Source organism: Callorhinus ursinus, unplaced genomic scaffold (assembly GCF_003265705.2).
Source record: "Callorhinus ursinus isolate GAN/ISIS: 27379988/994484 unplaced genomic scaffold, GSC_fseal_2.0 scaffold99, whole genome shotgun sequence".
NCBI classification, from domain to species: domain Eukaryota; kingdom Metazoa; phylum Chordata; class Mammalia; order Carnivora; family Otariidae; genus Callorhinus; species Callorhinus ursinus.
This window is the reverse complement of record NW_027397161.1, coordinates 1,170,708-1,195,798: the sequence shown is the minus strand read 5'-3', so window position 1 is coordinate 1,195,798 and position 25,091 is coordinate 1,170,708. Positions and strand designations below refer to the sequence as shown.

General features: G+C 48.2%; 1 protein-coding gene across 4 annotated transcripts in view; it reads left to right on the top strand.

Moving 5' to 3' along the window:
- Positions 1-25,091, top strand: part of PTPRN2 (protein tyrosine phosphatase receptor type N2) — an 822,430-nt gene that overhangs the window by 74,964 nt on the left and 722,375 nt on the right. For 3 of the 4 annotated variants that reach the window (XM_073888925.1, XM_073888924.1, XM_025859128.2), the window contains one exon: positions 6,697-6,747. The exons of the other annotated variant lie outside the window; for it this stretch is intronic. In XM_073888925.1, coding sequence (XP_073745026.1) covers positions 6,697-6,747 — 51 coding nt within the window. Of the gene's footprint in view, positions 1-6,696; positions 6,748-25,091 lie in introns of those variants that run through there. 4 annotated transcript variants of the gene reach the window in all.

The following is a 25,091-nucleotide window of genomic DNA, read 5'->3' as shown; positions in this document are numbered from 1 at the left end:
TGTGTGTGTGTGTGTGTGTGTGTGTGTGTGTGTGTGTGTTAAGTAAACCCTATGCCTAATGTGGGGCTCGAAGTTATGAGATCAATAGTTGTATGCTCCACGTCAGCCAGCCAGGCACCCCTGCCTTACATTTTTGGAGTTATGAAGTCTGTGTATGTTCCTTGCAAAAAGGTGGTACTGAAGTATCAAACACCTTCCCAGAGGCTGCTGTGAGGACCTGAGTGTATTTCCTGAGACCTGCTTCTTTGCGTTCGCATGACTCAGGTTGTTGCTATGCCCACTGGGGTGTGGGTGGGAAATCTGAGGACGGACTTTACTCCTGGTGCTTCACCTGCTGCTGGCCCCAAAGTAGGCCCCCGATGAATAACTGCTCGGTGAATAAGTGAGTGAGTGCCGTCCCTGGCGGGTGGGTTTCAAAGACAACACAGGCTGGTTAGAGGCAGCTGGTGACGGCTTGGTCCTGGGCCCGCATGTCCACACGACAACTTTCTTGGGCCAGCCGACACTGGTTCACGCTGTCAGATGTCAGTTCATGTCACCCGGGTCTTAGAGTCCTCTGTAACACCTTAGTTAGAACTTCCTTTTGCCCCCGCACCTGTCAGGGGCAGGGGTGAGGCTGCCGTCAGCCTCCACCTGCGGCTGCCGGGAGCCTGAGCTCGCCCCACCCTGGCGGAGATGAGCCCAGCATGTGTTCCTCTGGCATCTGGGGGGACTGCCCTACTGACCTGGAGGTCCTGGGGGTCGTGGTGGAGGACGGAGAACATGCACCCAGCTGCCACCCCCTGGACCTCTGCCCACTCATGGGAGGGTCCCTCCTGCTGCTTAGCAGGTGGGTCAGATCCACCAGGTTCCGGGTCCAGGATGGGCGTGGTGCCTCCCTGCACACTCTCAGGGTGTTCTGCCCCACGGGAGGCGAGTCTTCACCCAATGAGGGTGGATAGGTTGATTACCAAATATCTTGTAGCCGTTAACTGTTTTGATGCCACTTTTCCAGTAAAAGGAGTAGTTGAACCAAGAGAATGTTATTGCTGAGGTGTGGACTCCTCACATTTGGGAGCTGGGGCCTTGGAGAATTCCTGCTCAGCTTCTGATCCCTACAAGCGGAGAAGTGATTCCTCACACATTAAATCACCCAGTTTACTGAGTGCCTACTGTGCGCCAGGGGCTCTTGGGGGAGCTGCGAAGTCCTGACAGAGGAGGCACGGGAACGTGAAGATGAACAGAAACTGTGAATGTTCACCTGGGGGGGGGAGTTGAGGGGAGCTGACCAAAGGGTGTTTGTGCCCAGCCCCAGGTCTGAGGTATTACTGGGGACCACTGTGAGCCAAGAGCTGTCCTTGCTGGCCTGGCGTCTGCCAGGCGTGAGGTGGAGCTGTAGCTCCAGGACCTGCCACGAAGGGTCACCCAGTGGCCTGTAGGTGCTGCAGCTGGGCAGGCTTTCCTGCTACGCTGAATAGTCTGGTCTGTTCATTGCTCGGTTCCAGTTACTCACAACTTGGCTAGGCATGAACCTTCATATGTAAAGCACTGCACACATGCACCATCTTGAAGCTTTTAGATTGTTGCTATTTAGATGTCTGAGAGCCAAGAATCCGCTCCCAGGAGAAGAGAAATGGTCTGGGTTAGTGGAGAATGAACAAAGTACATAGCAAATCAACACCAAAATAAAAAAACCACCAAAAACAATGATGTCTGGCCACCCTGGGTTCCCCTGAGGTGCAGCCAAGGGGTACACCCTGCCCCTCCTGGGCCTGTTTGCCATTGTTTGTTTTATTTTCTCTAGTGTCTGCTCTGAGACATGCCTCACGTTGGCTGTACCTGGGGTGGTGCTCCTGGTAAGTGTTGGCAGGATGGGCCTTGGAAGAGACCTGCTTTGCCCATACCTTTCATGTCTGCATATGGCTGAAGCCACCCGAGTCCAGGCGTTACCAGCTACTTGCTCTGCAGGGCCTCCCATCTCTTCCTGCTGGGGTGGGAGCTGCTCGCAGGGCTCCTGGGAGCAGAGGCAGGGTGTGGAGGCCAAGAACAGAGCCACGGCGGGCAAGAGCCCAGTGGTACTCACTTAGTGGGAGCTGTGTGGTAAAAGGAGTAGTAATGTGGGGATGCCACCCGGGTGTTAAGCATCCGACTCTTGTTTTCAGCTCAGGTAATGCTCTCAGGGTCGTGAGATCGAGCCCCGTGTTGGGCTCTGGGCCCGCGCTCAGGGCAGAGTCTGCTTGGGACTCTCCTCTCCCTTTTCCCACTGTTCTTCCACCCCCGCCCCTCTAAAATAAATAAATAAATCTTTCAAGGGAAAAGTAAAAAGGAGAAGCAGTGTGCGGGAGCAGGGGTTCTCCTTCCCTCCAAGGGTGCGTGCATGTGCAATCCCTCGCCAGATAATGGCACAGACTTGCCTTTTCCTTCCCTCAGATCTGCTCCAGGCCCACAGAAGAGCAAGAGTTGCAGGTGGAGGTAGGTAGAAGGGATGAGAGCTGCAGGTTGAGCATCTGGACATAGAGCTCCGTCAAGTAAAGTCCTAGTGGTGTCACCTGCCTCTGTCTACCCAGGTGAACTCTTGTGTGGACACGCAGCCACTCTTCTTACCTGGAACAGCTTGGAATAGTGGAGACAGCAGGTGTTGGGGGAGAGACAGACCAGCTTTGAGTCAAGCTACGGGCATATTATTAACCTTCTTGAGTCCAGGTTTCTTTTTCTGCGAAATGGGACTAGGCATTGCTGTAGGCAACTGGGGAAAGTCATTAGATTAGTCAAAGTGTTGTTTACTTTTGGGAGTGCTCAGTGAGAAGAGGGGAATGATCAAGTAAGAGAGTCTGTGTATGAGAGGACTTTGTTACTTGTGAAAAATTGCCTTTGGGAAAAGATAACCTACTTGTTATTAACATGCATTTGGGTAGAGTCCACATACCAGTTGGATTTTATTTGGCTACAATACTAAACCATTTTTGGCTTAGTAGCAATATCGGCTCTCAATTTTAAGAAAATTTCCTGAGAATCCTTGGGTTCTAAGAGTCTTCCAGAGGCTTTGTAGAAGATAGAGTCACTGCTCCTGTTCATGTGGTCTGTCTGAGAGAGAAACTATTTTATTATTGGTGAGAGAACTCATTTTACTTTCATCTTTTTCTTACATTATGCAGTCACAAAACCTCTCTATTTTGCTTGTGTGCATTGGCATCCATCTCAGTGCTTCTGCGAACACCTGCAAGTGGGAGGCAGCCAGGAAAAGAGCAGACCCTGGAGGGTAATTAGCTCGCCTGTGGGTGGGTGGGACGTTGGCGATGGGGCCCTTGATTTTCAGGCCACTCTCCCCTCTGGGCAGTGTCACCGCCTGGAGGGGACACCCTGGGAACGGAAAAGTGCTGGAGTGGGGTCCGTGCAGCTGTGGGTGGGCAGGTCCCAGTCAGCCAGGGGGTGGGGATCCTGCTCACTGTTTCCACCACAAAACACAAAACCCCTTCTAAGCGTCTCAGGAATGATGGGAGGCAGAGCTGGCCTGGCTCCTTGCAGGGTTGCTGGGTCCTTTTTCTGTTTGAATAGGAAAAGAAAAAGAGGCATCGATGTGGTGACACGATCTTGCTCGGTATTCTGAGAAAATAAAAGGGGAGCAGAATTAGAACTAGAAAGGTTTGGTACGTGTATCCGTGAGTGTAGCATGTGTGTGTTTGTGAGTGTGACTGTGTGTAGTGTGTCTGCGGCTGCGTGTATCGGTCAGTGTGCATGTGTGTTCTGAAGCTGGCGGGAAATCTATGGATATGATGAGTAAGGGGTGCCCCCACTTCATAGCCGTACTCTGGGTGGTCAGCCAGGGGAGTGGTGTGAGCATTTTGGAAATGTTGCCTTTGTTTTCATGAAAAGGGTGGATAACACCATCAAAATTGAGGAATTCCAGTTTTAAGCACTAGGCACCGAGATGGACTGCTTCATGGGCTTGCTTCATGGATGTAACTGCCCAGCTTTGGAGTGGCATCTGGTCTTGAGACCCTTCATGAGCTTGACCGTGAGATTGCAGTGTGAACAAATTGACTCTGGAGCTGCGCGTAGCCTGCCAGGGGAGGGAGGGAGGTGGGTGCCGTTGGAGAAGGAAGTGTGTCTGATGGAGAGCCCAGGGCGGAGCCAAGTGTCTCACCCAGATGTCTTTTTCTTTCTATGATTTATGGTCATAATTAGTATTAGTAGGTGATTGATACTTAAAATGAAATATGGCCTTTCTTAATTTTAGAGCAAATAACAACACAAATAAATTAGCAGTCAAATTAGTGTAGTGCATGGCTGGGTGAAGTATGCATAACACGTGCAGTTCTGCTGAGAAACAACTTGAAATACCACTGGTGGAAGTCTCTGGGATGCGGTTTTTACCAGTTCCCTGCAATGTCCCCTTGAGACAGCAGGTTGTTGTTCCAGAGTCTGGATTCAAGAGTTAATTTCGATGCATGTCTCGTTCCAGTCGAGTCTGTCAGCTGTGTCAGAGCAGCACGGGAAGTGAGTAAAGGCTGCTTCCTGCTGCCTTTCCTCGCAGAGCCTGTCATTTCCAGGTGATAAACGCAAGACTGTTAATGTGAGTGAGTCTTGGGCTTAAGTGTGGGGCTGCCCTTGTCCCTGCGTCCAGCCTTCCTCTGGGGTCTTCTGTGGGCACTGGAAATGCACTGGGATAATCCTGGCCATGGAGAAGGGCGAATGTGGCCCTCTGAGCATCTGGGCCGGTGGGAGGGGTGGCCAGACCGCTTGGGCTCCTCGAGAGGCCCTTGGTGGTTTGCATCCGGTCTTCCATGGTGACAGTCTCCTGGACTGGAGTGGGGCCATAAAGGTCAGCCGGCCTGGCCCTGGTTGCTCATGATACTGAGACTGGACGAGCCCATTGCCTTTGTCACGGTCACTGCTTCTGGGGGAACCAGACTGGATGCAGGTCTTGCTAACTCTCAGTGGTGGCAGGCTGTCTCTTGGATGGTTTTTGGCAGTTCTCCTTCCAGGCCGTTGTACCTTTTCCACCTCACAGGGCCTGGCTCAGGTGCTGAGAGAGAAGGAGGTGTGAGTGAGTGGCCCTGGGAGCAGAGCTGTGTGGCACGGGGAACAGGGACACAGCAGCAAATGGGGTGCTTGGGTCAGTTCACGGATGGAGAGAGTAGTGAAGATGTGTGTTCCTACCAGACTAAGACGCGAAATGGTATTTGTCGTGAGATGTTGTTTCAGGAAAGCAGACCCTTTGCTTTGAGTTGAGGCCTGGGGTGGCCAGCCAGGGAGCATCTCCCTGGCTTTGTGCCCTCCGCCTGTCTTTAGGGCTTCTCCTGGGTGGGGTGGGGACTGTAATATCTTGCTCTTAAAATTGTTGTAAGGGCAAAGTGAGACTACTTATCCTCATGAATTCATGGTAATGCTGTCTCCTGACTCGACTCCTCTGGTTCTGCAACAACATTTGCTTTTGTAGCCTCTGCAGGTCCTGTTTTTGTGCCTTCCTCAACCCATATTTGTTTCAGAGAATGCTTCCAACTCTAAGGATTTTAGAACAATTCCCTAGTGAGCAAATTAATAATCAGGGCTTTACATTGACCCCGGGGGTGGATTCCTTCATAATGAGTAACCTCCTCCTAACCTGCGATTCTCTCGCATGCATCTTGCTGCCCTGGAGCATCTGCCAGATACAGGGTACACGTAGAGGAAATGGCAAAGGACAAAAAGATAAATTTATGTGGTTTCTAATCTTGAGACTCTCCTATTCAGGAGAGGGAGATGTGCCTCTAGGTAGACAATCACAACCTACAGTGGGCCCCTAACAATACTAATCTGCCAGTCTAGTCAGGAGATTCCATGGCAACTTCTGAGCTGGGTCTTAGTGGATAAATAGGAGTTTGTCAGTTGGAAAAACAGGAATATAGGTATCGTGCTGTGTCAGGAATATGCGCTCAGTGTTGGTAGAAGGCCTGATGTGTTCAGAATATGTCAGGCTTTTGTAGGCTGGTGGCGTTCCCCTGGGGTGGGTGTGAGTATAGCATCAGGGGCCTGGGCAGGGTCTCATTGGGGTCTTGGTCTAGCCCTCCCTTGTTCATATGTTCACCTGACTGGCTCACCCTCTGGAAGGTGGGTGTTTCTTTCCATGTCCTTTCTTGATGCACTTGAACACAGGGCAGAATGTCTACCTTCTCTGACCTGCCACTACCCCTCTGTGGAGGGTAACTGCATTTGGGGTCGCACTCACTTCACATTCTTGTCTGTCTCTCCTTATGGAGGACGGGAGTCTGCTTCCCTCCACCTTCTTTCTGTGGTCCTGGCAGCACATGCGGGCCGTCTGTCCACTTTGGGCCTCACGCAGTGGGTATTGGGCACAGTGTGTGACAGAAGGACCCGGAGGTCCTATTTTAGTGATGATGCTGACAGAGCCCTGTGGGGCTCAGGAGATGTCTATGTGGATGGCCACCCCCACCTCCCTCTGCGGCTCTGGAAGGTGCCCTTGGGCAGACCACCCCTCCCTGTTGCCGGAAGGGACAGCACGTGTGCGAGTGTCCTCCCGATGGAGACGCCGGTCCACGTACACTTACTCCCTCTCAATGACTCAAGCCAGGCTTCCAAATTCAGCATCATCTCAGAAAAGCCAAACCCAAAGAGCCTGTGTGGGTCTGCTTTGTTTCTTGGACGCTCAGGAGTCGGCAGATGTAACGGCCCTGGACGGCTGCACTGACCCCTTTCTCTCTTGTGCTTCCTCCCCAGGCTGTCTGTTTGAGGACGGCCTCTGCAGACCATCTGAGACCTGCGTAAACGGTAAGTGTGCGGGTCCCAGCTGACACGCGGCTGTGGGTCTGGGTGTGCCTCGACCCTGCCAGCCACCGGCGGGCTCACCACGTGGAGCCAACGTTCTGGGTGAGGTTCATTTTCTTCAGTGCCCCTGAGGAGAGCTGTGGAGCTGAAACGTCTCTAAGCGTTAGTAAAAACGTGACGGAGCCTTAACTCAAGTGGAACACGTTGTCGATATGCACGTCTGTGTGTCTGCATCTGGGTCTGTACCCCAGGACAGACAGCGACTCACCAGCAGCTTTAGAACGGTAGGCGGTGAAATCGGTGCCCTGACTCCGGCTGGACCCGCCGCATCCCTCAGCTCAGTTTTGCTCCTTCAGCAGGAAGCCATTCATCCTTTAGACCGCCTGTTTCTTCTCTGGTTAGGCAGAGAAAAAAACGTTTGGTGTTCTGCGTTTTCAGAGAGGGCTCTAAGCTCCCAGGGAATGGGAGTCCTCTGGTAGCCGGGTCAAGGAAAGACAGGCACATCTGCCTTGCTCACAAGGGCTGCCTCTCAGCAAAGACTTGTGTCCTGTGTGATGGCTGCAGGTCTGGGGCAGTGTGCCCCTTGGTAGTGGCCTTCAAATGCTAAGGGCGGAGTTAGGGTTCATTGCCCGCACAGGGGGTTCGCCCAGGGCAGCTTCTCCTGAAGCCACACTGGGTCTGCAGGAGGCCCCGGTAGCTCTGGGAAGACCAGCGTGAAGGGCAGAGACCTGCCTTTCTTTCCAGGTAGTTTGTGCAGTGTGTTTGGGGTGAAGTTGGCACAGGCATCTCTCACTCCCCCAGCTCTCTGTGCCAACAGGGGTGTCTAGGTGGAGCCTGATTCACAGGGGACTTGGACCCTCTGCACGAGTGAAAGGCGCCTTCGGCCTGACTGCGTGTGAGCTCAGCTGGTCCTTGCTGGGCCGACATGGGACACCACTGGAGAGTCTGAAAGCCAAAACCCAGTTGCTGTGCGTCCTATGGAGATAACAGCCTGTGTACCGGATGATTTTGGGGCTGGGAACAATCATGCTTGTGTCCTGGTAGCTCATGTGCCCTGGGGACAAATCGCTATAGCTCTGGATAGTTCTGCTTTGTGGGTTGTCTTTTTTTTTTTTTTGGCTGTGGAGGGGTTTGGGGGAAGAATTCTGTGCAGCTTGTGATGATGGAGACCTAGGCTGGAGGGAGAGTGTGTTAGAACCTCCATGATGGCCGGATGTGGAGTTTGTAGCCGCCGGGCCCGGCCAACCTGGGCGCGTCTGACTCTTCCACACCGTCAGGCCTCTCCCTGGGCCTCGCCTCCCAGGCTGCTTGTGATTGTACCTTGTGCAGCTTTTATTTGGAGGCAACTTTTAAAAAATAATCTTATTTTTAAAAATATGCCACCTGCCCTCAGTGAAGTTTGATTATAAAGGAAACAGATGTGTGTGTGTTTAATTAAATTGGAGACGTAAATGGCACCGGCACAATAAAAACTATAGTTCTGTTCCCTCTCCTTTGTCCTTGACAAAAACCAGGCCTAGAAGTCTTGACCCTTCTGGAGGTTTTTCTTCCCTAGCCTCAGCTCGCCTCCTTGGCGTGAAATCACAGTAACATGCACAAGAGAATAGCTTTGAGTTCTTTAGAAAAATAAAGTAATTTAAATGTAAATATAAATACGCAGGCTTTGATTTCTGGAGACAGACAATATTTGATATTTTTTCTATACAGTTAAGGTCTAGGAAACAGCAAAGCGGGCGTCATCCAGTCTCACAAAATTGTGTGCTATGAATAGCAGACAGGGAGTGCCAAGGAAGATGTGCAGCCTGGATCTGTGGTTTGCCACCACATCATTCAGCCTACCAGATGGTGGGGCAGGGAGGTGTGGCCCAGCAGCTTCATGGGGATGCAGAGGGCAGGCCACGGTGTGGAGTCCAGAACGTTCTGTGGTCAGACACAGGTTTCCTCTCTTTTCCTTCCCCTCCCCTTCCATTTCTTGGGATACAAAGAGAAATGTGTAAACCTATTAATCTTATATATGTTCTCAAATTGTCCAACAGACCTTTTTAATCATAATTAAAATTAAAGTGTTTTCATAGGATAAGATACTTTGTAAAGAAAGTCAAAAGATAAACTTACTTACCAGCTCACACCTATTAGGATGGCTTCTGTAAAAAACAAAAACAGGAAACAGCAAGTGTTGGTGAGGATGTGGGGAAATCAGCCCTTGTGTTCTACTGGCAGGAATGTAAGCACAGCTGCCTAGGAAAAAAGTGTGAAGGATCCTCAAAAAATTAAACATAGAATTACCATGCGATCTAGCAATCTCAAAGGAATATCCCAAAGAATGGAAAGCAGGGACTCAAGTAGATATTTGCACACATGTTCACAGTAGCATCATGCACAACGGCCAGGAGGGAGAAACAACACAAATGTTCATCACAGATGAATAAACAAAATATAGTGTATTTTTTTTATTCAAACAAAATATACACATACCATGGAATATCATCAGCCTTGAAAGGGAAGGGATTTCCAACATCTACTACAACATGGATGAACCTTGTGGACATCGTGCTCAGGGAAGTTAAACTAGTCACAAAATGGCAAATGCTCAGGGGCGCCTGGGTGGCTCAGTCTGTTCAGCATCCAGCTCTTGGTTTTGGCTCAGGTCATGATCTCAGGGTCGTGAGATCAAGCCCAGTGTGGAGCTCTGTGCTCAGCCAGGAGCCTGCTTGAGATTCTCTCCCTTTGTCCCTCCCTCCCATGCTTGCTCTATCTCTGTCTCTCTCTCTCTTTCAAATAAAAAAATCTTAAAAAGGAGGGGCAGGGCTCTGTGATTCCACCTTTGCGAGGTCCCTGGAGCCATCAGATCCATAGAGACAGGTGGGCACTGGGGGACTGGGGGAGGGGGCTTTAGTTCATGTCTAATGGGGACAGAGTTTCAGTTTGGGAAGAGAGAAAGTTCTGGAGACGGTGGTGCTGATGGTTGCGCAACCATGTGAATGTGCTCAGTGCTGCTGAATGGTACACTTAGAGATGGTTTAGATGCCACATTTTATGTTATTAATGTTATGTTATTTAATGTCACAATTAAAGAAAAGATAACCAGACTGGGAGAACCATTAACAACATGTTGGTGGACCAAAGGTTCTTATTCTTAATTATGAAGAGCTCCTATACCTTATAAGAAAAAGGCAAAGCATCGATTAGGAAATTGGGCAAAGATATAAATGGTAATTTGCAAAAGAGGAAATGAAAATGGTCCACATATTATATGAAAATATGTTTATCCTCAGTACAACTTAAGGAAGTTTAAATATAAACCACACCCAGCAGATTTCCAGAAATTAAAATGATGAATAACACATCCAGTGCTCGGGAGAACTCAGGAAGGTGGGCACAGACCCACTCTGCTGGTAAGCATGTGAGTTGGTCACAGTCTTTTGGAATGTAATCTGGCAATATCTATTAAATGACAAATATACTGATGATTTGTTTTGGGGATTCACATATATAAAAGCAAAGTTATACAACAGTATTTATAGTGGCAAAAACTGTAACACCTGTAAATCCACTGATAGGGGAATGGTTTCATAAATTATGGTGGATCTGTAGTATGGAAAATTACACAGCTACTTAAAAATGAGTTAAATGTCTGTTTCCTGCCCAGGAAAAATGTCCCTTATGTGGTAAGTAGAAAAAGTAAGTTGCAGAGCAGTGGTTATAATATGATCCTGTTTTCTGGAAAAGCCTATATATGTGCTCCCCACTCCCACCCCTAGCAGATGACCAGAAGGGACAATGACAAGTACCACTTGTATCTTTTAGGGAACTAGGGGCAATTTGGAGAGGGTATATATGGGAGGGATTAACTTGTGTTTAAAGATCTTTGTTTGTTAAAGCAATCTTGTGTTACTTTTGTAATAAAACTTATCTAACGAAGACATTTCAGAGTCTGCTGAACTGATTTGGAAAGGCAGATCTGGTTTTGGCCTGCTGACTCAGGTGCTGATCTTTACCAGCAGGACTCCAGCCAAGCCCACAGCCCCCACAGGGGTGGCCCTGAGGAGCCATGACACCCCTGTTCTGGTTTCAGATGGAAGCTTTGGGGTGGAAATGTCTTTAGGTGTCTCAGGTGGGTGGTCAGGCAGATAGTTGGTACCTGAGGTGGGAATAGTATTGGGCAGGGAGCTGGACAATAACCTGTGCAAAGCATAGCCCCAGAAGTCCGGGGGGGGACACTTGAGGGGGCCAGGAGGGCAGGGAGTGGGCGCTGGGGCTGGGGGAGGGGACAGCACCCCGTCCCTGCTGGACGGCCTTCCAGCTCCAGTAAACAGCATCTGTCGATGGAGGAGGGGCCTCGGCAGGCTGTGCGTGGAGAGGGGCTAAGGCCGAATCTGGAGGAAAGGTCAGCTGGGGTCAGGTCTAAGGCCACGCACCGCGGCCTCCTTCTTGCGTTGGCCCTTCCCGGGCTGCTGCTGGTCCTCAGTTGGACAGGCTCTGAGCCCCCAGCATGTGAAGGGACCTCCCTCCTTCCCTCTCTCTCTCCTGCTCCTTCCTCCCGTCTTTCATTGCCTTCCAAAGCTTTCTTGAGGTATGAAGGAAGCCGACCAAATAAATATTTTTGTTGGAAGTGCTCAGAACAGTTTTTTATTTTCATTTTCGTGTTTAGTGATCACAGGCTGGGTCTGTCAACGGCAGGTCATGATCTACTGGGGTACCCAGCATGCTGCGGAAAATTTGATAAACAGAGATCCTCTGTTTTATTGCTCTGAAAAAAACAATAAGAAGCTGTAATTTGGCACTGGGGGACAATGAAAAAGTATAGTCGGTTTGAAAAGAGATTAAGTAGTAGCAATAAAACCTATATCATATGAGTTGTGACCACCTGGAGAGCCTGAGAAGGCCTGTGGGGTCTGGACAGCCTGAGGCCCCTCTGGCCCCTGTGGGGTCTGGACAGCCTGAGGCCTCTGGCCAAGGAGGTTTTCTGGCTGAGGAGACCTGACTGCAGTTGGCTCTGTGGGGAGGGCTCTGCTTCACCAGGAAGCCAAGCTTGGTGTTCAGGACCCACCAACTAAGGTTCATTTTAGGGAGCTTAGCAGTGGGTTTCCATAGAATGAATTTTAAAAATCAGCTTTATGGTAACCACTTTCACTTCTTATTTGGAAGGTGATGCTCCTGGTTTGACTCTGCTGTTTGGGTAATGAAGCAGCACTGTGGAATTTTGAAGTTCTGGTTCTGTACTTGTCCTGACGGGCTTGTAGATGCCAGGGAGGTAGAGTTGATAATAGTTTTATCTGGATAAATCACAAGTTCATGGTGTTATAAATTCTGGATAAAGATGTTGAGGAACATGGCAACATCTTTAAAGATCATTTTATCAGCAAGATGTAGAGGCCACATCCGTGGGTTTTGATCTTCACCAATGACAGCATTCACTTGGGCAATTCCTGAAGCATGCGTTTGAGAGTTAACATGTGAGATTTGCATGCCAGCCCGTGAGTTCAAGGCTACGGGTGACATCTCTTGTGAAGACTCTCTCGGCGTTGTGGAAATGATAACTAGTGGCCATTCATTTTTTCTTTTACCTGGTCACTCAACAAGTACTTTTCCACTGAAGGCCTGCACTGAGCACACTTTGGTAGGGCAATGCAAATGAGACTAATCCTGAGACGTAAGAAACTAGGAAGAAATTTAGGATTTGAATATTCTAAAGTCCTTCACTTTTGGGGCAACCCTAGTGTCTTGAGTGATCCATGTTGCACTGGACCCCCTGGGAGGGAGTTGTTTCCTTGACCAATTCCTGAGTCTTGGGAGGGAAGTTGTATTAATTTATTGTGTGCCCAAATGGTGGGGCATTTGTAACCTGTGTTGGTTTTTTTAAGTGTCCTGGGAGTCCATTTGCCTGGGGTCAGAGAAGTAATTTCTTTAAGGAAGCATGGTTCTCCTGCCGTGTCCTCAGTTCTGAATGATAATCTGCCCCTTCTGTGGAGAAGAGACCTAGTGAAGGTGGCGTGTCCCTGCCACGGGGGAGGAGCATCAGTCCGTGGCCACCTCTGGGAAGTGACCGGTTGTGCGGCCACTTTCCAGAGAGCCATTGCTTTTGCCACAAGCTGTGCTGCCCCAAGAGCCTCCTCTCGCCAAGTCCCAGAGGGAAGGCTCCATCCCTGGTGATGACCTGCAGACCCGCCGGGAAATCCCATGTTGGCCCGGGTCCCTGAGCTGTCCTCACAGTGTGGCAGCCTTCAGCCAGCTGACCAGAGAGCAGACAGGCAGAGTGTCTTTGCTGCCGTTTGACTGCCTCTTGGTGTTTGCGTCCCTTCTCCAAGCAGAGGATGTGAACTTGCACTTCTTAGCCCCCATGTGCTCACGTTGGCTGGTGGGCTCCATTCTGACAGGCACAGCTTATGATGCCTCTGCTGAGGCTCACCCCGTACTTCTGTGCCTGGACTTGGGCCCCCTCCTCCTTCCTGGCTTCGTTACGCGCCGCCTCTCACGTCTCGTCCTTTAATGGAGATGTGCTCACAGTAGAAGCTTTGAAAAATGGAAAAGAGCAGGAAAATTGAAGGCACTACCCTCGATGGTCTCTGTTTATGGTTTAGCAGTGTTGCCTTTGGCCTTTGTCCTCCCCCTATTTTGTGCCCATGTCTTCATGTTACACCTGCAGTTACGTGCCCTGAGTTTTCAGTTAGCGTTCTACCACTAGCATTTTCTGATGCTGTTAACCATTTGCAAACTTCTTTTTAATCTCTGCCTAGTACTTGAAGTGCTGGAGTATAACATAACCTTAAAAAGCATTTCCATCTTTTTTTTTTAATATTTAAGATATGTTCACTACTGTTTAAATTAATATAAATATCATAGCAGAAAAGAGCTTTGTGCTTGAAGTTTTTTTAGTATTTTGGTCATTTTCCTATAAGATAGTCTTACAAATCCGATTAGTGGATCGTGGACTGTGGGGCTCTTGAGGCACGTGACATGCTGGCAAACCGATTTCTACGAAGGGGTCTTAATTTTTGCCCCCATGGCATGCATGAAAGTGAACATCTCACTTCCCAGTGTAAGCATGGTGTTTAAAAAATCTTTGCAATTTTGCTTTCCTTTTTTATTTACGGTGGAGTAGTTGATTATTATCCCTTCGGGATCTATTTTTAGGACATAGCATCTGTTTTTGGTTGTTTCTCAGTTAGGGTTATTGCCCATAGGCTCAAATCCACTGAAGAAAGAATTTAGAAACCTGCTCTCTTAGTAGTTGGGTTACTTACATGACTGCATGGGAACTCTTCTGTGACCTGTTCTAGATTGATGTAGTCATCTCTTTTTCTTACGATGTTACTTCTGGAGCACTTAGGGTTTTCCTCTAATGGTCAGAATTATTTGAGTTTGTTTTTGTAAGTTGTCCTTGTTTGTTTCCTCCCCAGCCTTGGGGCCCCTCGTGCATAGTAACCCCGGTTCCCGCCTGCTCTTCTCTGCAGGGTCTTCCATGTCTCTGGTTTCCACTCATTTGCTGTGCTCCCCTCCAGCGGGTCTGCCTGCCTTGCTCTCCTCTGTGTACCTCTTGCCCTGCAACTCTGTCACCTCCTGGCCTCAGACCTTCAACTGCCCCTCTTCCTACAGAAGGAGCTTAGACTCCTGCGGCCAGCATGAACGTTTGAAGTCATTTACCAGGTGCCTCCAAACACAGGGTTACTTCAAAGTGACCTCTCTTTGTCTGGTTCATTTCTCGTTGTCCCACACTCTCCCATTCCCATACCCCCCTCCCCTCCCCCAGTTCGGGCCACCTCCCATTCATTCATGCTCTGGTCTTGCCTGCCTTCCACTGCTCACCAAAAACACTAAACGGTTTGTCCTACTCACGACACTCAATGAGTATTTTTCAAAGTTTGTGTTTTAACTTCCCTTCTGGATTGAAGATTTTTGAGAAATCTTGAAGTACTCCCTTTCTTCTGCTAGTTGTAATGTGCATGTGGGGAATATTTACTGATTTCCTGACAGTCTGCATCCTGACGTGGAGATGACTGGTAACAGATGAGTGAGCGATCTTTCCTGCTGTTCCCTGAGCCTTTCACTATGTCAGCCCAGCTCATTCTCTTCAGGCAAGTGCCCTGAACTTGTGAAAGCATTGCTGGTGGAAGGGGGACCACTTATGGAGTCAATGCACAGACCACTCCTTGCCCATGCCCCCTTCCTCCTCGCCTCTGCCGTTAGGTTCCCACCCTTGCACGTCTTCTGCACACTCACCTGCCCTGTCCCGTCGGCCGGGCCTCACTGTCTTCAGCCAAGGATTGGCACATGGCTAAGTTATGAACCCTCACTTGCACTCCCTGCTTGTTGGGGTAGCTGATGGTGGTCAGGGCTAGGGGTGACCTGGCAGGACTTGGAATTGACTGCTGTAACCTACTTGGAGACCCTGCCTACATCTTGTGACCGACTGTAAGACTGGTGAGAGCATGGATTCTGATAGTTGCTGTTTGGGGAGTCACGGGAGGGAGAATGCCGGAGGAGTGTTGTTAACATGAGTGTGCACAGGAACAGCGTGTAAAGAGATAGAAATGACTCTCCTCAACCTTTGCAGGGTCAGCCTGGGGCTCCTGGCATCCTTCCCACATCCTGCTCCCGAGTTGGAGTCTTTTTTACGTGTCTGTTGAGTTCTAAGGAGTAGAAGTAGAAGGAGAGAGAGAGTAGGGCTACCCATGCAGGTTCATGGCTTTTTTTTCCTGGAGGGTTTTTATTTGATGTGTGACCCAAAGGCGAGTCTTTGTCCAAAACAGTTTATGTGTAACAGCTGTGGTCATATCGCTCCCTGTTTTCTGTGGGTCAAGGTGCTGCAAATCTGCGCTCTGTGAGGGTTCAGTGCCAGGCAATGAAGCTAATTCTGTCCTCTCTTTCTGATGTAGTTTCAAGTGTTGTATGTGGGGACAAGTGGCCCTTTCTGCAGCTCATAGAACCAGAGCTGTTAAATCTATTTAGATTTTGAGAAATGTATGGGAAGGACACCTTATTGAGATTTCAAAGATTTTTGTTTTATTTTGCTTTAGTAGAGAATTTGGCACATTTTTAAAAAAGTCAACAACTTGGACACTTATGTATGTTGGTTTAAAGCTGAATGGCTGTTTGGAGAGTAGAAAATTAGAACCAGATGTTTTAGGAGCCACTACACAGGTATTATCCACAAAGTGTGAAGCAGAATTCTCTCTCATATTATGTGGTGAAGGTTTCCAGAACCTTCTAGTGCCCTAGTTCTCCAGAGACATGCCTGCCAGGTTAAAGCACTCCTGGGGGCTTGAGAAGGATGTCATGTTGTGAAGTTCATTTAAAAATGAAACTTATTAGAAATAAGGATGTGTCCTCTATTTGTCATTTTCTAGCTGACACATACCGTTCTATGAATGTTACGGTGGTGGTACCAAAAGTCTCCTCTGTCAGGAAGTCCTCCTGGTTGATTTGGAATCTCCTCCTCCTCTCTTCTCAGTGCTTACCCACCCCTCATGAGCTCCTGAGATTGGGGAATATCTTTGTATTCTGGGGGCCAGGATGTCACCTGACATGCGGGAATCCTCAGCATAGGCTGACAGAATGAAGGAGGTTGTTAAGAGACCAAGGAAGGAACAGGAAGGCATAATTTTGCACCAACTCAGAGTGTCTAAGTTCTCACTGCTTTATATTCACATCTGCTAAATGGATTTTTAAAATGAAAAGTTTTATTTTCTTAACTATAACCTAGAAAATCTGGAAATAAAGAATAAAGGGCACAAAAATATTACCCCAAAGAGAACACCACAGCTCATTCTTCCATTTGAGCACATTGTCCTTCTTGTCCTGAGACGTTTATACGTAATGTTCGATATGCTCAAATAAGGCATGTGAGCGCAGGACAGTGCACACCGGTGAGCGCACCACCTAGTGTGAGAAATAGAGCATCACCATTACTCGACCCCACTTTGCAATTCTTTTGATAATAGAAGACGGTAGCAAAGTCTTAGTGTATTAAAAAGAGAATGTGTTAGTCCCTGGGGTCTTCCTTTGCTTTTCTCTTTTAGGTTTATCACACATTGCTTCAAAAATAAATTATACAATAGTGTATGGACATATTCTCATGAGAAAAGAACACTAGTGATATGTAGACCCAAAGGCAAAGAGCTTCTTCCATATCCCTCCCCTCTGCCAATCATCACCCCCGCCCAGAGGCAGTGGTGGTTACCAGTGGCTGTGTGGCCTGCCAGACCATTTTCCACGCCCATTAACGTAGAATGTGCCAGGCATTTGGTCATGAAAAAGATCCAGCAAGTAGCGCACACAATGGTCTCACCCCCTTCATCTCAGCTAATTAATTGTCGAAACGACGTGTATTGTCCAGGGCTGCTCTGTGGGCAGGATCTTGCCTCCTCGTCCTCACAGAGGGGCAGCGGGTACCCCACATGCAGACGCACAGCCCAGAGATGTGGGATTATATCACCTGGCGTGACCAGGAGGCTTGTTGCCCTCCCAAATTCCAATTAATCAAACCTAAAAGGAATGGAAATTAATTACCGAGTTAAACAGCATGAAGCAAAGTTTAATTTGGCATATTAACAGGAGAAGAAATGCAATTTTGAGCCTTCACGTTAATGACCTGAGTTAAAATTGATTCAGCTCCATTTGTGCACATGTGCATACTCCAGGATATGCACGTACAGGCCCACACATACCCACATATACAGCGTCACTGATACGATCCTAATTTAATCATATTGGGTGTGTCTTTGTAACTAAAATAATCGACGAGGGGGAAATAGTGTGAGTATATATTGTTCCTAATAAACAGAGTAATATAAGTCCCAGTGCGTAATGAGGGTAGGTTCAGAGCCTAGGTGTGCTGCCTGGAACTTGTCCCCCAAGTCAGGGTGTTAGATGAACTCTTGTGGACTGCGCTTCTGCACACTGTGGTTCTGAGGGCGCTGATCCCCAGACTTCTTCCCCATCAGACTGCCTCCTGACCCTCAGTCAAGACCGTATTGTATTTCTTGCTGCTAGAGTCAATCAATAGGCCCCACCGAGGATGCCTTGGAATTTCACATAACTAGGAGACTGGCTCCTTGGCCCCACTCCCAAGCGCACAGAAGTGGCCTGCAGCAGTTCTGTGTTGCACTCATCATTGCCGGCTGGGAAGCCCACAGGATACGGTTCATACGTCACACCTGGGGGCCTTCCCTCACCAGGCCTCCCTCTAGGACCATTCTCTGACAGGACACTTCCTTCAGCCAAGTGACTTGTTTTCCCCAGAGCCCTGGCACCCTGCTTTCCTAACTGTTCTCGATTTCATCCTGCCCGATGGGTTTGCCGCTCATCTCCACCTTCTGAAGGCCCACCCCTCTCCACAGAGGAAGTGGAATGCGAGAGGAATTGCCCCATTTCCCAGCTGGATTGCTGACTTTGAGGACAGTGGACATGTGCATTTGTTAAGACATTCTTCAAATACTGTTTTTTCCTTTTGTCCCCAGTTTCTAGAGTGATATACTAATTCATTAACTTCCAAATCTCCAGTTTTGAAGTTGGGATAGGATAATTAATTGTCCACTAGATGAAACTCATTTGCATGTTTTCTGTGGCATATCCAAACCCAGAACCATTTAGAGGGTTTCTCTAGGGGAAAGTTAACTCAAAGTTCTAGTTATAGATGGTGTTTTCTACAGGGTCCAGGATCCACAGCCTTCCCACCATTGCCCTGAGAGTTTAATCAGCTTTTTGATAAATGAGCAGATTCCATGTATGGAGTTGCTTCCGTTTGGTTCACAGTTTGCTGTGATGAACGGTCGTGACATTGCCGAGCTCGGTGTGGATGGTGACTGTGGGGCGGTGTCCGCCTCCCACACCGGCTCTAGCCTGCCGTTCTGGCCTGAATCTCGGCTGGTGTGTCTATATGCTCTGCTACCACTTCGTGTCACGCATTCGAGAGCTCAGAGTCTCAGAATGCCGCCGGTGTGGAAGGAAGGAGACGCTCTGTTGTGAAGGGTTGGGATTATATCAGAGCCAAGAATTGTTAATGGTTAGGTTTATATTGCAGTAATTTTGGCTTTGCAAATTTTTTCTTTTTCTTTCAAATGCTTGAAACAGTTTTTATGATACTTGCAGCCAAAAATTGATATTTGAAGCAACGGCTCATTCCTTTCCACACTGTTAGAGGGTCTCTCGAAGCCAAGAAGGCGTTTCATTAGCTCCTTTTAAGCCACCCTAGATTTTCTGAGTGGACGGCTGTGCTCTCTTCAGGAGCCCATGTCCGGGGGGGCGCTTTGCAGTCTATGCAGCTGTCACCGCACAGAGCTGGGAAGCCTGTCCCCCTTGCCTTCTTCCCCCGGAGTCCGGTTGCCATGGTGATCAGAAGACCATCCAGGATGCGGTGGGCCCCAGCGTCCTGCCTTACTCAGTGTGCAGCGGCACCTGCAAGAGCAGGGACGACGTGGGTGTGAGCATCCCTGTCTGGCTGCAGGCCCTGTGTGCTCTCCTGCGGACAGCCCAGGTCTGCGGTGCTGTTCCCAGTGTGGGCCCATGCCTGTCAGTGGTGGGGACGCCCACACACCGACTGTGGCAACTTGTTCCAGGGACAGTTCCTTCAGAGAAGGGACTTGGGTTTGTAGCAGGGATGGCTTTAAAGTTTTAACATATTCTCACAGCTGTTCCGTCTCCCTTTCTAGGACTCTGAGTCTAGAATTGGTGCAGTATTTAGAGAAATCTGCAACATCCTGATTTGATTTCGATTCAGTTTTTTTGGAAGCATTGGAGGAGACAGGAAGTTGGCATTGGGGCTTAGAAGCTGTTGAGGGGCATCCGGGTGACTCAGTTGGTTGAGCGTCCGACTCTCGGTTTTGGCTCAGATCATGGTCTCGGGTTGTGAGATTGAGCTCTGCGCTCAGTGGGGAGTCCGCTTGAGATTCTCTCCCTCTCCTCCTGCTTTCTCTCTCTTTCTCTCTCTCTCTCAAATAAATCTTAAAAAAAAAAAAAAAGCTGTTGATATTTTCAGCTACAACCAAGAGGCTGGATGAATAGTGTATATCAGTGGTTGTGCCACTTTGAATAGCACAAAAACTCTTTGTCATTAAAGCAAAATTTTATACTAAACTTTGATTCTAAAGATTACACTTAAAACAAAAAACTTACCTTTTGGTGTATGGGAGACTGTTAGACCTAATTCCAATGGTTAAGCTTGTGGTGTGTTGGTAAACGTCCAACAGCCAGCTTTGAGGGGTGCAGGGAGACTGATTTCCAGCCAACATGATGCACTTTTGAAGCAGTTTCCACAGAGGTGGGTCTCTGTGTTGAATGGCAGTTAAAAGGTGGGTGACCAGCGGTCTCTGTTACCCTGACTCACGTGGTTCTCACCAATGCTGAATTCATGTGATCAAGCTTGGTTTGGGATTGTTTTGGAACCTGCCGTACTTTGTTACCAGGTTTCAAGCTTGTGAGATGTTCCTGTTGGATTAACACCCCACTTGTCTCTTTTGTAACTGAAATAGCATTAAATAATAATAGTGTGTTTGCCTGGATTATACTTTTCTGAGTGTTTTCACATATGTTATCTCATTAGATTTTTGCAACATCCCTGAACGATTTTTTTTCTCCCTGAGGTATTTTTGTTCTCATTTAACAGATGGCAAACTCGGTCTCCTAGATGTTAAGTGTGGTGACGCAGGGGCAGAATCCCATCTAGGACCCACAGTTGACCCAGCCCACTTTTCCCCTGACAGAACTCACCATTTGCTTCTCAAAGCTGCATGGAACCACAGTGGCTCACCATCATGAGCTTTTAAGATGCATGTTCTAGGTTCACTATGAAGATCCACGGTAACCATTATTCGCCTCTTGTGAACTGTTTATGAAGCTGACAAAAGAGCAAATGGTCATTTATGGGTTAGAGATGAGTGTTGAAGTGTGAGTAACTGCATTCCTGGTAACCTCTGTGGGAACCTGTAACTCTTGGAGCCTCTGCAGGCCGTCTTGTAACTGAGTGTCTCTGTTTGCCGGCCTGTGAATTTCACTGATAGAGTGAATCAGGAGTCTCATACATACCTTACCCCTGGAGAAGTCCTGTGGCCAGGGTACCCATCAATTTAGGGAGGTTCTTGGTTATATTCATTTGGTTTGAAATCCATGTTGTTAGTGGAGTTTTAAGCTTGTTCTCAGAATTGGAAGAAATCCCAGAGACTGGAAAGTGGGTGAAGGTGCACGTGTGAGCCCCTGTCAAGTTCCACTGCTGGCAGATCCGGGGGCTTTGTGGGCAGGAGGGGTGAGGAGGGAGAGGGGGCTCAGTCCTGTAGAGGCTTCTTTCACCTGCTGGGAGAAGGCCCTCCCCACTCTGAGGGCCTTCAGCAGTATCTTTCTAAGTAGAGAAGAGCTGTTCCTTGGCTTTCCTCCAACTAAAGGGCCCTGTGAGGTGTGACCGGGGGACAGTTTGCTTTCCTGTTCTTGCCTCCATTTTGGGAAACAGACAAACTCTCAGATTTTTGCTTAAAGTGATCCCCTGAAAGAAGAGGAGAGAGCAAGGAGGGAAACTTGATGGTCTGAGGGGCTCTCAGCTCTAGCAGCTTGTCTGGACAGACCTCTGCTCCTGGAGGTGGGCAGTGTGGTTGTGCAGAGGTCAGGGCAGCTCAAGGCAAAGTGTTCAGTGTTTGAGCAGTGTGACACGGCGAAGATTAGAACTAGCCCAAGATGAATGGATGCATTCAGAGAGCAATCGCCCAAAGCTGCAGTCCAGACGAGCACTGGTCTTACCAAAACTGAAGACAAGTAGGGTTTTTAAGTCCTTCAGGGTTCATTCCGACAGTGATGAGCAAGAGTGGGATGTGGTGCCGCTCTGGTGCCTGGTAGGTCCTATGGCCGGTGGTGCTCCACCCTGAAGTTCCTGGGGTTGGGGTGGTGCTTACTCACCCTTCCCTCCCATACCTTATGCCTTCCCTGCTCTCCCGCCAAGGTGCATCGCAACTCATCCCTTACATTCCCTGAGGCGTGCACTCAGGGTTGTGTATTTTCCTGGGCAGGGCGGGGGTGGGGGCAGTCATGGAGTTTGCTGTCTACCGCGGTGCCTGGCGTCATCCTTTACCTCAGGCTTTTCTTGCCTTTGTCTCCCGCTGCATATCTTTGTTCATTTGCTCCGAGTACTGTTCTGAGGAAGAATGGGCTGTGTTTGGGGTGTTCCCAGTGTTTGTCTGTTGTAAGGAAGGGCCTTTGGGGGACCCCACTGACTTCCTTGTGAAGTGGGGGGTGGGGCTTATCTCAGGCACCACCTGGAAAATTTCCTTCATTCCTTGAGAGTCTGGAAAGATGCAGAAATGTAAGAAATAAAAGTAAATACATAAAAAGTAGTTTATCCCATAAGCCACTAGAAAAACACATAGCTGTCTTTTTAAGCGGTCAGATCCTGTTGGTCAGTCTTGGTATTCTGGCCAAACGGAATCAATTATCTTTGTCCCAGTTGTTGAAATAAAACATTGTAACCATATTTGACTATAACCTATGTCCAAATAGAACTGTTCCACTTCTACTTTATTATTTTCTGACAAGTCACATCCCATTATGATGGTAGAAAAATCCCCATTCCTTATGTTTTCCTTTGGCTAGGTTTCTCTCTCACTTGCTGTGTGGCACGAACAAATGTACTTTGGCTACTCTGATGACCTGGTAGGGTTTTGTTTCTCGTATTGGTTTCAGGGAACAGGAATTCAGTTAAGCATTAATAAGACCACTGGGACCACTGAGGGTGATGGAGGAGGGGGGCAGGGCCACTTGCCTTTTCACATCAGCATGCAGCTCCCAGGTCACTAACTCAGTCTGTTCATCTGATTGGCTCAGGCCAGTCTTCAGACTTAAACCACTGAGTCACGTGTCTCCTTCTGGCCCAGTAGAGTCAAAATTGGGGGGCTCTTGAGCTGCATACACCCACTGTTTTCGGGCTGGTGGGCACCTCTTTATCACAAATGAAGGTGTATTAGCAGTTTGTATTTTGTTTCTTCACTCTCTGAAAAGAAACACAAAACAGCCAGACCCAAACTTTATGCATTTTTGAGTCTGCTTTTGTGGACTAATGTTTTAATTTTCTTTATCTGAAAGCCTGATGCCATTGATTCATCTGTTGTTGTGTGCATGTGCACGCACACGTGTGTTTGTGTACCTTTGTATATACACTGTGGTCGTGATCTCTGGTACAGACATATTGGACTGGAAGTCAGGAGACTGGGGCCAGCCTGGGACACCAGGCTTTTTTCTTGACCTTCTCTATTCAAGTCGCTTCTCCATGGAAGATGCTGGATTTTTCACCTGTAAAATGAGGAGTTTGGCTATATCAGTGGTTATCAACCTTGGTTGCCCATTAGAAATACCTGGAAGCTTTTAAGTAATACCAGTGCTCAGACAGTGCCTGGCAGACTTGAATCAGACTCTGGGGAGTGGGGCCCGGACATTAGCTTGCTTGCTTTTCTTCCTTTCTTCTTTTTTTTAAGCTCCTTGCAGTTAGAGTTGAGAAGCACTGGGCCACACGATCTTTAAGAAATCTGCCAATTAAAAAAAAAAAAAAAAAGAAAGAAACCTTCCAGCCCTAAAAATTCCATGAGCTCTGCACTAAAATGCCCGCTGTGTTTTATGCCGTGAAGCCAAAGGTATGGAGGGGAATTCAGTCTCCTCATTATGATTTCTATGGTTTGTTAGCAAGAACATCATTAGCATCAACGATATTTCCCTGTGGACACACAAATCAGTGCAGATGACTAACTTACCATTTAACAAATTGTACATTACAATGCAAAAGTGTCTTCGGTAAATAAATAACCCTGGTCTAATTGAGTGGCAGTGTTCTGTTTTTAAGGATATTCTGTTATTAAGGATATTAGCCCAACACACAGGAAGACTATGAAAAAGCTAGCAATTGTTACTGATACCTGCGTGGTGTTCTACAATTAGTAGGAGATTTCATATGCTTTGTTTCGCTTGAGCCACAAAATTCCAGTTTCATCTTAGATTGGCTGCTTGTAAGCCTGTTATTTTTTCAGCTAGAAAGAGGGTAGGGTAGAGGGGGAAGCAGGAACGTGAACGCTGGCCATAACATGATCTAATACGACATAAGAGCAAGGCCTGATCCGGGGCCTGCAAGGTCTTCGGTGGTAGAATTCCCTAGGTTATGGAGGCCGATGACTTAAACATATGCCATGTAAAGTGAGGAGGTAAACTGTGTTTGCTGTACGGGGGTCCTGTATATCACTCTACGGATGCATCTTGTAACGGGAAGACCACTGGGCAACAAGGGACGGGATCTGGATTCAAGGCCTGAAAGTGTATTTCCAGGCTGAGCAGCTGAGCACACAGGATCAGGGGTCTCTCTATGCTGTAGGCTCAGGAGGTCAGAGTTTAAGTTTAGCACATGCCTGGATGTAGCCAGCTCTTAATGAGCATGTTCTGGAGGCTGTTGGACACATACGTTTAGGGCAGTGTCTGGGGCTGAGACATATAATGGACATGGTAGTGACCATGTGCCATCGGAGTCAGTCCAACAAGACTGAGAACCAAGTCTCCTGGAGACTCACAAGTACTGACTCTAAGCCCCAGTTTGCTTGTCTGTAGAGTGAGTATAATAATATCTTCCTTGTAGAAAGGTGAAGTGGGGTATTGCAAGGAAAATGTCGAGTATGTATGTGGCAAATACGGGACACTCAGTGAATGTTAGGTAAAACTGTTATAACAATAAGTGCCCACAGTGAGCATCCCTCTAATGGAGGGATAAAGTAGCACACAAAGAACTTGCATGTGAGAGGGAGCAAGGGAAGCTCCCTGAAAGAAGAACAAGAAAACATACAGAAAGTAAGGAGGGGACGGACAGAAATGGCATCAGTGAGAATCAAGACAGGCTCAGGGAGGGGAGGAAATTGTGAAGGCTGTAGAGATGCCACTGTGTCTCTTCACAAAAGTTTTCTGAGGTGGGCACTCTCAGTGTCACCCCGTGATAGGAGAGAGGCCCATGACCACACTACTAATTAGTGCTGGAATTAGGATTTGTACCTGTCTATAACCTGGGCTGTTCTACAGACTTTCTAAGTAGCTGTGTTCTCCTAAGCAAGTTACTTAACCTCTCGGAACTTCAACTTTCTTAGGTCGAAAATGGGGATGATACTCTTTATCTGAAGGTTCAGTGAAAATGAGCATAAACGGTCTAGCATAGAACCTAGCACGCAGGTGATATTTAATAAATGGCGTAGTAACTCTACTGATAATGGCGATAATGATGACAATGATGATGGCCATGGTGGTGGTGATGATGATGATGATGATGATGATGATGATGGCCACAATGGTGGTGTTGGTGGTGGATGATGGTAAGGATGGTGATGGTGATGATGATGATAAGGATG